At 40.6% G+C, this 12,870-nt stretch overlaps 2 protein-coding genes across 2 annotated transcripts; one reads left to right on the top strand and one right to left on the bottom strand.

Annotated features, from left to right (window-relative positions):
• Window positions 1–2,271: 2,271 nt before the first annotated feature.
• Window positions 2,272–3,980, bottom strand: LOC137577132 (alpha-amylase A). The gene is made up of 2 exons (XM_068290524.1): window positions 3,725–3,980; window positions 2,272–3,659 (listed from the first exon to the last, which is right to left on the bottom strand). The coding sequence occupies exons 1-2, from the start codon at window positions 3,899–3,901 to the stop codon at window positions 2,352–2,354; spliced, it is 1,485 nt and encodes a 494-aa protein (XP_068146625.1). The 5' UTR covers window positions 3,902–3,980; the 3' UTR covers window positions 2,272–2,351.
• Window positions 3,981–7,220: 3,240 nt separating this feature from the next.
• On the top strand, window positions 7,221–8,844 carry LOC137576767 (alpha-amylase A). The gene is made up of 2 exons (XM_068290058.1): window positions 7,221–7,464; window positions 7,530–8,844. Exons 1-2 carry the CDS (start codon window positions 7,288–7,290, stop codon window positions 8,835–8,837), a joined length of 1,485 nt encoding a protein of 494 aa, XP_068146159.1. The 5' UTR covers window positions 7,221–7,287; the 3' UTR covers window positions 8,838–8,844.
• The last annotated feature ends 4,026 nt before the right edge of the window (window positions 8,845–12,870 follow it).

The raw sequence follows: 12,870 nt of genomic DNA, 5'->3' as shown, positions 1-12,870 counted from the left end.
AACAAATGTTGATTTTTATGACAATCTTGTGGAAAAAAGTTATTGATCGAAGGATTAAAAACAGACGGACGGATATGGCCATATGAACTCGTCTCGTCGTGATGATCAATATTGTATATTCATACATAGCTCAGTGAAAGAAGTATATGTTTTTCTTCTACTTGTACTTTATTAAAATCTTCCCGCACATTGATTTGGAGTATGCATGTTTTTGCATTCATACTTATAGCATATGTATACATTCTACGACTTCTATTTGGACTTCATTCTTAGTAGCTTTACGTCAAATTTGTGTAGCAGATGGTCGGTTTCTTATGAAATAAGTATATGTGTATTCTGCTAATAGTGGGCTTTCATGTACGATGGAGCGTTCAAGCGTTTGTACAAAAATTATAATTATGTTTGACCTCAACAATCTTGTCGGTAGTTTGATATTTCGTTAAAATGGCTTGTGAATCACATTTATCGGCGAAGGACCAAGGTATGATCCTTAGATTGGCCGAAGCTGGAGACAAAATGGCATGTATTGCTTCCAGAGTCAATGGGGATAAAATTACAGTGGCCGATTTCCTAAGAAATCCAAAAAATTACGGGAAAAAACAAGCGGACCCGTAGACCTACGAACATTCAAATTTGCTGTATGAGGTCAATTTGACATCTGGCCGTGGAAGAAAGCATGTAATGTAGTGAAATCAGACGACTCAGCTACAACTAAATATGTCAATTAGAAAAGTAAAATAGATTTTACAGGAGTACGACACGGTAAATTATGCTCTCCCTGGGGCTGGGCTCCCACACTATTAAAACGTCACATAACCGCTCGCATTGCATTTGGCGAAAAATATAAATTTCATTCAGAAGAATTAACTGTAGTTTGTTTCGACGAAAAAAGGCTTAGCTAAGACGAGCCAGACCGTTTCCAAAAGTATTGGCAGGATAAGAGGCAACTATGCAATGCATGCCAGAAGGGTAACAACGGTGGAGGATCCTTGATGATTTGTGCAGCATTTGGTTATGTCTTCACTATGTTTTATACCCACGAAAACCCATGCAGAAATATATATAGAATTGTTAGAGTTTGTTGGAGATCTATCCGGAGATAACTGGATTTTCCAGCAGAACAACACATCAATTCATACTGCGCGGAAAACAAAACAATTTTTGGAATATTGCCTTACAAGGTGTACACGAATAACCGCCAATTTGATAATGTTAAGGACCTTAAGAAGGCACTAATCGAAGAATGCGTGTTTAAGAATAAACATCGTGTTCATCTGAAGCGGCTTCACCAAATCAGATGCACTAAAGAAGATATAATACAACTGTAATTTTGTCACAAACAACTAATCTAGCATATGACTAGAATTACAATCAGCCCCACAAATTGTAGAAAAACACTTGTAATTCTAAACTAACCCAAAAGATCACAACGGCAGGATGTCATGTGCCCAAAAATAATAGTAATTTTCAACCCCCTAAAACGTGCGATTTGAGTCTCATTAGAACAAGATATTTTAAGAACAATTGTTACCTAAGATTCCCTATATAAACTCCATACTTTTGTTAATAAAATCAGTTCATATTCTGAATTCAACGAATGAAGATTGGGTTATTCTTTTTCTCCCGGAATCCCTATTCAATGCGATTAAATTGACCTTTCAACACTACAAAACTTGTCAAAGTCAATGGAAAGTCGAATAAATCTAATGCTTGTTAAAAAGGAATAATTGATTAACTATTAATTAAGAAATTTTATTGGATTAGACAACAAATTATTTAATTTTTATTTTCCTTTTTCATTTTGCACATATACTTTCTTCACATGAAATGAACTTTTTAGTGAAATATTTTAAATTTCTTGCAGATAAATAAAAAAAAAAAATCAAATTTTTTAAACAATGAAATTATACTGCAAAACTTGATTGTAGGTGCTTCCTTTTAAACGTTGCACACTTCTAACCAAAATAATATTAATTTTTCTCAAGGCAACAGAAATTCGTTTATTATAAAGGCAAAACACAGCGATTAAGGCAGTTCCTTTTATGAATTTTCTGTTGGCCAAGTAACATTTTATCAAATCATTCCACAACTTTTCATGTTCAGCATGGAATTACACAAAGCTTGCAGCGCTAGCACTTGATATTTACAACTTTAAAAGAAGCTTTAAGTAATTACGATTAGCTCGAATTGTATAATTAGGTATTAATATTAGAAACTGGTTAGAATTGTCATATCTTTCTTCCCACATTTTGCATACAAATTCAACAGGTATTTATAATTGTATATAATCTCAGTATCGTTTTTATTTAAAGTTAATAATCTCAGATTGAATACGGTTGGAGAATTTTGATTTACAACTTGGCGTTGACATGGAGAGCCAGGACACCATCGTCAGCAGAGCTGCTGATGGAGATGGTGGCGCGACCATCGGAGCCAACGGTGACCGACTTGCCGGTGCAAGAGGAGCCGTTCTTCACGCCAGAGATGACATCGCAGTAGGTACCAGCGGGAAGACCGGTCTGCAGGGAGCTGTTCAGATCATAGTTGTCATTGTTAAAGGCCACGAAAGCCTTGTTGCCACGGCTGAAGGAGATCTGGTTGCTGCCGTTGTCCCACCAATTCTGCAATTCAGCGCCATCTGCGGCATTGCGGAAGGCAACCATGTTGTAGATCTGGCGCCAACGGTGCTCACAAACCCATCCACCGCTGCAAGACATGTCGCTGTTGAAACCAGGGGAGGCAATGTTGGTTCCATCAGTAGTGGGTGGTCCCTGGTCGGTATCGTCGAAGGAGAAAGAGGACATCACACGGGGAACGCCGAATGGATGGGCCAACATGAAGGCAGAGGCCATTTTGTACTGCTTGGGCACCTTGTAGGTCAGAACGTCAGCACCACCGGCTCCATGTCCACGCTGGTTGTCATGATTGTCCACAAAGACCAGAGAGCGATCGGAAGCAGCGAAGCCCCAGGCGGTACCCCAGTTAACCAGATATTGCAATTGGTCCTTGCCGCGGAAAGCCTTACCAATGGAGTCGGAGTGACGGAACTCGGTAACGGCACCAATGCCAGTGTACTCAGTCTTGCTAATAGCCTCGCCGCCCATATCGATAACCTCCTGGAAGATGTAAGGCTTGGCGCCCGAGCTGAAACCATGAGCAGTGTTCAAGTTGTTCAGACGTCCATAGATGACACCCAAGTCAGAGGGCCACATATGTTTGGCAGCATCCACACGGAATCCAGCAACACCCAATTCGATCAAGTGGTTAAGGAACTCAACAACCTTATCCTGGACCCAGGAGTTGCCCTGGTTTAAATCGCGCAGACCAACCAACTCACAGTTACGCACTTGGTTGGCATCGTTGTAGTTGGAGATGGAGCAAGTTGGGTTGAAGTCCAGGGAGGAGAAGGGCACGCCGGGGAAGCTCTTCGTGCTGGGGTCGGCAGTACTGCCAGCAGTACCATAGGTGCCACCATCAGCAGCCATGTGATTGAAGACAACATCCACATAGGTGCGGACACCGACAGCATTGCAGCGCTTGACCATGCTGGCGAATTGCTCCTCATTGCCGGAGCGAGTAGTCAATTTGTAGGAAATGGGCTGGTAACGTTCCCACCATGGGCGGCCGCTCTTAACAGCGTTCTCGTTGACAGGAGAGACCTAGACAAACAAAAAACAGAAATGAATATCTATCCGCCAGAAGATGTCGCTCCTTATCAACTTACCTGCAAACCAGCATAGCCGTAGGGGCCCAGGAAGTTCTCACATTCGGCGGCAATGTCATCCCATTTCCATTCAAACAAATGGACCATGCCATTGCGTCCCGACTCATAGTTGGGGGAAAACTGGGCATTGGCTATGGCGACAAAGGCCAGGGCCAAAAGGGTTTTGGTGAAAATCATTTTGCTGCTGCTACTACTGCTTGGTTGAACCGAAAGTTCAGTCTGAATTCGGAATGGTCACGGCTCCAGCTTATATGGGGGGTCCGCAGAGCTGAAAAAGATTCAATCGGTGAATGATTTGTGATGCAAATGGCCAGCTTATCGCCACAACTGGTGGTTACCCCACCCATCAATCGACCAGTGGGGTATCGCGGGGGATCTCTTGACGGTGCGATAAGATATGACAATTGCCGTATCGACATATCGTCTCCTGCCGCTGCCTTATCATCTATTAGGGGGGTGACGGCAATGCTTTGATTTAATACTCAGTGCTCAAGTTCAGTCGAACGCGCAGACATGTTGGAGCGGTTATTATGACTAAATAATTAGTTTTAATCAAATCTATAAGCCGATCAGCTGCATAACCAATCGACCAGACATGTTCTTCGCCTTACCTGCCCCCCATCATCACAATCGCATTCATCATTGAATTCCATCAACTGATTAGACTAATACCCACTTGACACCTCTCCTGCCTGTTTGTTTCGTTTTGGTTTACAACTTCTGACATGTCCCAGTGGTTTATGTTGTAAATCTTTGGCTTTCGTTTGCTAATAATGATACTTATAATGATGATCAGTTTAAAATAAAAATAGTGTTTTCTATCTAATTATCGCTCCGAACTTTGCTCGTCGCACATATATAGAAAAAATGGCATCTTTATCAAGCGATAAGTAAAGAAATACTTGCAGCTAGAATCTATTTTAATTAAAGTTCGTTTTTTGCACCTATTTTTACTTTTCCTATGGACGAGTTTTGTTAATGCGTATTTGCATCATCCGAGTGCAAGTCACGCATTAGTCGAGTGCTCGTCGCGTGGCAAGGCGTTCTCGGAATGTGATTTCGTGAATTGGTCCTCAATTGGCGTAAAGATATTTTTAGTTTCAGATTTAGGTAGCGATTAAATTATTCAATAATCAAGGTCGTTATAAATTCTTAAAGCAACGCTATCATGATGTGAAATACGTATTATTTCGCTATTATTGCGCCATTTTAGTGAGAAATTCATCGTTCTATATTTTGCAACTTAGAATGACAATCATAAAGTTTAATTATTGCAAATGAGGTATGACTGTCTATTTTTCTTAACTTTCGGTATGGGTAGAGCCTCTTTTTTACAATTTATTCCGTTTGAATGTAAAAAATGTGATCTTCAATTAAGTATTTCAATCATGACTTTAATTTGTTGAAAGTAGTTCAATACCCTGTATGAAGTGATTACATGTAATTCTTATATAGTTTTTTAAAATGATAGGCATTGAATCATATCTAATTCTTGCTGGATTTTTATAAAACATGTACCATTTGACGGGAAATTCAATTTAATTTCATATGTGGATCAAGAAATATGTATTTTACTTTAAATTGGCATCGTTAAACGGCGTCAAACCAAACGACCTCAAGAATTTCATTTAAAAACCCAAAATTTCGATTGGCCCCAAGACAAGTATTGGGGCCAAATTGAACATTTTTGATATGCAGTTTATCTAAGATGACCTAGATCTAAAACTTCTTCAAAGAATTCACATGTCTAAATATAATATTAAAGATTTTGGAACGACCGGGCCAGGCCCGGACTGGCCCACCGGGCAAATGCCCGGTGGGCCCTTAAGGTAGGGGGCCCCTTTTGATGAAATTTCACGTAGTAGAGTAGCAGTTTTTAGTCAGTAGGGTACTTCGTACGAGGTTCCTAGCAAGAATCATTTTTTAAACGTAATAAACTGGAGCGCTGGGGCCCCTGGAATTCAGAAGCCCTGTGATTTTATTTTAACCAGGGTCCAACACCAAAATTGATTAAAGGCCTGGGCCACAGACGTTTAGGGGCCCTTCAATGTACTATAATTGTATAGTTTTGCCATAGATTTTCCTACCAAAGCTGTAGTCTGTGTCATTTTTCCATAATTAAAATAACTTAAATCAAATTAAAGATGAACGAATTATTAACGCCTTCTCGTTACTTGAAAAACTTTTGACTGTTTAATGAGTGTTAAAATCTAGTAAAATTACGCCTTACGTAGAAACGAACGCATTGTTGAAAAGGATAGGCAAATAAAAATGTTTGATTTATTCACATTTTTGTTCTATTCATATAAATGATCAAACTTGATGTAAAACCTAAAAAATGTGTACCTTTCATTTGCCTCGGAAATAACTTTTCAAGCATATAGTATAGGGGGCCCTTCAACTAGTATGCCCGGTGGGCCCTTAGGGTCCCAGTCCGGGCCTGGACCGGGCTAAACTATTGTCAAAAATTTTGGGGGGGCTTTTTGTTCAAACGCACTTGTAAAAAAAAAAAAACATCGAAAGCTGGCATTACAATAATTATGTGTCATCATCTAAATACAATAACCAACAAATAATTGAACAAATTTCTTCATTAAATTTCTTGGGAACCGAGAAAATCAAATTCAAAGTCAAAAAAAAGGGATAACCCTCTGTCCACCACTGTATGTATTTACATTTGACACTTTTTCTTTTTAGATACAGTGGTGGTTTTTCTTGAATATTATGCAAATTACTTTTGGTGATGCCTTAGACTTTGGGTAATTTACATATAAAATAATATTTAAATATTTGAAATGTGGAAGACCAAGTGTCTATAAAATAAGCTATATGTACATGCTGTACAGATATTGAAGAGGATTTCAGCACCGCAAAACTAAAACGCCATCTTCATCTGTTGAATTCAAAATATGAACTGATTTTTTTAACAAACGTCTTGTGTATATAAATGAAATCTTAAAATCTATGAGACGACAATTGTTCTTAAAAATGCTTATTCTAATGTTTATATTTCATGCACAGCGTCGGCGACTTGATATTGTGCCGTTGTTAAAATCTTAAGTGCTTTTCCACAGAGTGTGGACGCATGTTTGGTTTGGTTTTTGAGCCATACTTCAAATATGAATCTGTATCAGCTGTTTTTGTTTTATGTTTTGTATTTTTCTTTGTTCAATCTGATTTGGTGAAGCCATTTCAGATGAACACGATGTTTATTCTTAAACAGATATGAATTTCCTTTACATGGTATACAAAATAATTTATGCAAGTTAGAGACCACTATTTTAGACGAAAACTAGCCAAAATACTAGTTTAGGGAAAAAAGAAGTAAATTCGATTAAAATTCCAATTCCAAATAGAAAGTAAACTTATCTAATCAGACCGTCTGATCGATTGATGGGTGGGGTAACCACCAGTTGTGGCGATAAGCTGGCCATTTGCATTACAAATCATTCACCGATTGAATCTTTTCCAGCTCTGCGGACCCCCCATATAAGCTGGAGCCGTGACCATTCCGAATTCAGACTGAACTTTCGGTTCAACCAAGCAGTAGTAGCAGCAGCAAAATGATTTTCACCAAAACCCTTTTGGCCCTGGCCTTTGTCGCCATAGCCAATGCCCAGTTTTCCCCCAACTATGAGTCGGGACGCAATGGCATGGTCCATTTGTTTGAATGGAAATGGGATGACATTGCCGCCGAATGTGAGAACTTCCTGGGCCCCTACGGCTATGCTGGTTTGCAGGTAAGTTGATAAGGAGCGACATCTTCTGGCGGATAGATATTCATTTCTGTTTTTTGTTTGTCTAGGTCTCTCCTGTCAACGAGAACGCTGTTAAGAGCGGCCGCCCATGGTGGGAACGTTACCAGCCCATTTCCTACAAATTGACTACTCGCTCCGGCAATGAGGAGCAATTCGCCAGCATGGTCAAGCGCTGCAATGCTGTCGGTGTCCGCACCTATGTGGATGTTGTCTTCAATCACATGGCTGCTGATGGTGGCACCTATGGTACTGCTGGCAGTACTGCCGACCCCAGCACCAAGAGCTTCCCCGGCGTGCCCTTCTCCTCCCTGGACTTCAACCCAACTTGCTCCATCTCCAACTACAACGATGCCAACCAAGTGCGTAACTGTGAGTTGGTTGGTCTGCGCGATTTGAACCAGGGCAACTCCTGGGTCCAGGATAAGGTTGTTGAGTTCCTTAACCACTTGATCGAATTGGGTGTTGCTGGATTCCGTGTGGATGCTGCCAAACATATGTGGCCCTCTGACTTGGGTGTCATCTATGGACGTCTGAACAACTTGAACACTGCTCATGGTTTCAGCTCGGGCGCCAAGCCTTACATCTTCCAGGAGGTTATCGATATGGGCGGCGAGGCTATTAGCAAGACTGAGTACACTGGCATTGGTGCCGTTACCGAGTTCCGTCACTCCGACTCCATTGGTAAGGCTTTCCGCGGCAAGGACCAATTGCAATATCTGGTTAACTGGGGTACCGCCTGGGGCTTCGCTGCTTCCGATCGCTCTCTGGTCTTTGTGGACAATCATGACAACCAGCGTGGACATGGAGCCGGTGGTGCTGACGTTCTGACCTACAAGGTGCCCAAGCAGTACAAAATGGCCTCTGCCTTCATGTTGGCCCATCCATTCGGCGTTCCCCGTGTGATGTCCTCTTTCTCCTTCGACGATACCGACCAGGGACCACCCACTACTGATGGAACCAACATTGCCTCCCCTGGTTTCAACAGCGACATGTCTTGCAGCGGTGGATGGGTTTGTGAGCACCGTTGGCGCCAGATCTACAACATGGTTGCCTTCCGCAATGCCGCAGATGGCGCTGAATTGCAGAATTGGTGGGACAACGGCAGCAACCAGATCTCCTTCAGCCGTGGCAACAAGGCTTTCGTGGCCTTTAACAATGACAACTATGATCTGAACAGCTCCCTGCAGACCGGTCTTCCCGCTGGTACCTACTGCGATGTCATCTCTGGCGTGAAGAACGGCTCCTCTTGCACCGGCAAGTCGGTCACCGTTGGCTCCGATGGTCGCGCCACCATCTCCATCAGCAGCTCTGCTGACGATGGTGTCCTGGCTCTCCATGTCAACGCCAAGTTGTAAATCAAAACTCTTTAACAGCTTTTCATTTGAGATTATTAACTTTTAATAAAAACAACATTGAGATTATAACATAAGAACTCTGTTGGTAAACCACAGTGTAAAGTGGGAAGGAAAGAAGATATGCAATAAAATGCAATTGATATAAGCTTTTCCTTCACTTCACTCTTCAATATGAGCCATTCCTTTAGCCTTTCTCACCTACTGACCCTAATCAAACAGATGACAACAAAGCCAAAACACAAAACTCCAGTGGTTCGTGGAAATGCCTAAAAATGTCCTTGAGATTCAGAGTGAGATTGACAAAGAGAGAGGGACAGATAGAGAGAAATAACGCACGCCTGAGAGGACAGAACTTAATTAAATTTCAGTACAAAAGCCCTGGACAGATGGGTCACTTTAGATAAAAGTCGATTAGAGCAAATGACAAACGCAGCAAAAGAGCAAAAAAAAAAGTATGAAACGCATTTAGAAATGTGATTGAAGCTGCTGAAGAGACCTACATTTGTGAAGTGAATTTTCTCTTGACTGCCAAGTAGTTAAATCTTTGATTTGCAAGATATAGAAATTTAGCTAGTAAACAACTCATGGATATATAGCATGTCATTATCATTTGTCAGATATAGTATCATCCTTCTCCCTAGTCAGCAACCAACTTCTAACAATGCAATGCGCTTATTTGTGCTCATCACACGAACAAATTTTGTGCGGGCTTTGAATCCAAGAGTGGGGAATGTAAGCATTGGTCCGGCAGTTTGCAATCTAAAGGGCAAATACAAACCAAAAGAACAGGGAGCCGAATATGGGAAAAGAAGCTGCAGCAGCTGCACACGGATACGGAAGGATATGCTCTTACTGCTGGCAAGTCGATGTACAATTTTGTTGCATAAAAATATGCACTCATAACTTGCCGTCGTCCCTGGATAGAGTTGATATGAATAAATGCGAATGTGAATGTAGATGTGTTTCTGTCTGTGTGTGTTTTGGTGTGTGTGTGTGTGTGCAGCTTTATCAAAGGATTTTCATGTCATTTACTAGAGGTCAAGTGACTGCAGCAGCAGTAGCACTTCCACTAGCATTACCATTACCAGAACCAAAACCATAGTACACAATGTATATGAGCTTTATGTTAGACAAATAGAGTTGAACTAGGACAGAGAACAGAGGGAGAAGGGCAGAGTTAGCATAAAGTTGAGTTTCCGGCTTTAACTTCCGAGTTGCCCGTTTCCCCCTCTCATATACTCATGAATAGGGGTGTGTGTGTGTGTGTCTGCATATATGGTAAATATATTCAAAACATCGCATAATTCTTAATAAAGTCATAAAATTGCAAAGTAAATCAGTTTTCTCTCTAACAGCAGATAAACTCAGACCTCTTTTTATTACGCAAACGCAATTTTCATATGCTCTTCTTGCAAAAAGATTATGATTTAGCATGTGTTGTGTGGGAGTGTGTATGTGTGTGTTGCCCAGCTCCTTCTATGCGTTGTGCCTTCCCTTCAGGACATCTACATAAAGGGAAGAACAAAATCACAAGTCACATCAAAAATCACGTGTACAATACAACAGCCAAGCATATATGTATGAACATATATGCTTATACCAAAATGATAAGCATAAGGTTGAGAAGGCGTTGACTGAGGAGAGAGAAGGTGGGGGTCATGCAACTGAGTGTGCGGTATAAAAAAAATTAATTTAAAATTGCTGACAAAAGGCAAGACAGAAGCAAAAGCAGATCCAGTGCCAGAGCCAGAGCTTCTTGTGTTCATTTTTATGCAAAATATCAAAATAAAAATAAAAGAAAAAACCGCACACATTTGAGAGAGTGAGAGGCATTTGTTCTTTGGCTGATGGCATTGTTTAGACCGCCGTGGCATAGACTCAGTTTTTTTTGACAACTGTGCTTCATTTGACATTGCCAGCAGCTGAGAATTGACTTTCAGTACATTTAGCATTATCTTTAAGCTCTTTAAATGACAGGTGAAGTTAGGGAGAAGGATAACCCTAGTTAGTTTTTATGAAAACTTCCACAGAAACTGTCTGAGTCTTCGTGGAAGTGTGTGTGTGTATGTGTGTAAAATGCTCCTTAGCACATGTTTTCAATTTGACGTCAGTTGGTTAATATTGCTGCCTGTGTTATCCTTTACGTCTCCAGCGCCTGCTTTTGCACCCGCTGATGGTGGCTGTTGCTGGTAAACATGTCCTGACAGCCTGTCAAACAAGTTTCAAAAAGCTGACTTTTAAATATTAATGCCATGTGAGGATGTCAGAAGTAATGCGGTCGCCTTTTCCAGTATCTTGTCTGTTAGGAATTGGTCGAGCTAGGTCTGGCGCCCCAATCAACATCAACATCATCATTATTATCATCATCTTCATGTGGTTTCCATTAGCCTGACATTCGTATGCTAGAGTTCAATATGTTAGAATTTAATCCATAGAATAATATTAATCTCGATTGCTTCATTATTAGCAATTTGTTTTTCTCACAGCCCCATGAGGTGCACCTGTGATTCGAAACACGCTTTGCTAATTGGTCTTATCAGCCAAATCGTACTAATTTTCGTTTGATTATTCAAGTTGGACAATGCATTCCTTAGATATCGATGTGGGAGTATGATTTACCATCTCCACTTAAGTTAGGACATGCTGGCAAAAGCGTGATCAATTTGCACTCTAAGCCAACTACTGCGATTTCATTGGTATGGGGTGATTTTTATATGACCATATAATCTATGTAAAATACATTAATAGAATAATTCATCACCGTATTTTATACGCCCAATACTTAGAGCGTTAATTGCTTTTATTAAAATGTTTGTTTTCGATAACCAACCTTTAGAAAGCTTTAATACATTGAAAAGCGCCGTGTAAACAATCAGATAAATAACCTTTTCAAATTCAAGGAAAGCAAAAACAAAACCTAGTCACAGAGATATTTTCTGAGTGATTTCGGCGCTAATTTGAAAAAATTTGGAAAGACTAAAAGAAGATTTGTAAAATGTATGCCAGGATATTAGAGCTTTTTCAAATTACATTTGCCCACATTTATCTTCTGTGCGAGTAAAGTAAAGTAAAATGAAAAAAAAAAAACAATTTAATTTAGCTGCAAGCAAATATTAAATGCATGCTGTGTGTACGAATTGTAGGGAGAATGGCGAATAGAGCTCCAAACGCCCATGGTATGGGGCATGCGGGGGCAACAACGGACAGCGGGAGCAACATCAAAATCAACGACGAGAATTGCGGCAAATGGCAACGACAGTGAACCCCAAGCGGACAACAACACGTTGAGAAGCAAAAGGAACAAGGGCGGAGAGCAGAGACAGCGAATTGTAGCCCTGCTGACAGGCAGCGGAAAGGACATTTGTAACGATAACGTTCGTTTCGTTTCTATTTCAAAAACTCAACTATGTGTACGAATGTGTGTGTGTGTGTGTGTGTCGCTGGGTGTGTCTGTGTGTATGTGTGGCCATTAATTTTGAGCGCGTTTAACATGAAAACTACATGGCAAAACTGATTTGGTGCAACCAGCAAAAACACACACTCACATATACATATATGTATGTGTATATATGTATATATCTATCTAGATACATATATGTATTCGTATGTATGCATGTAGACGACTCTATGGCAGATAGTTCATGCCCGCGAGCCAACAATGAAACAGTTATACTATAAATAAGTAAGCAAGCGAGAGAGTGCAGAGAAAAATAAAGCAAAAGAACGAAGAAATTGCAAACCGAAATGTAATGGGGGAAAAGCACCAAAAAGTGAAAAAATAAAAACCAAAAATACCCAAAAAAACCAAAAAAACAAACAAAACAAAAAAAAAAAAATACTGGAAAAAAAAGAGGCAAAGCGGGTCAGCAAGCACAAAATGCCAACCAGCTATGATGATGATGATAGCGGATGGCGGATTGTGGATGGCCGCCACCCGGTATGAAATGCTGATATTGCCCAAGCTGTAGTACATCACGAGGCGTGGCATGTTTCGCTCATCTTCTTTTGGCGCGTATTTCACGCAAAATGAAAT

Source organism: Drosophila tropicalis, unplaced genomic scaffold (assembly GCF_018151085.1).
Source record: "Drosophila tropicalis isolate 14030-0801.00 unplaced genomic scaffold, ASM1815108v1 contig_593, whole genome shotgun sequence".
NCBI classification, from domain to species: Eukaryota; Metazoa; Arthropoda; class Insecta; order Diptera; family Drosophilidae; genus Drosophila; species Drosophila tropicalis.
This window is presented reverse-complemented; position numbering and strand designations above follow the sequence as displayed.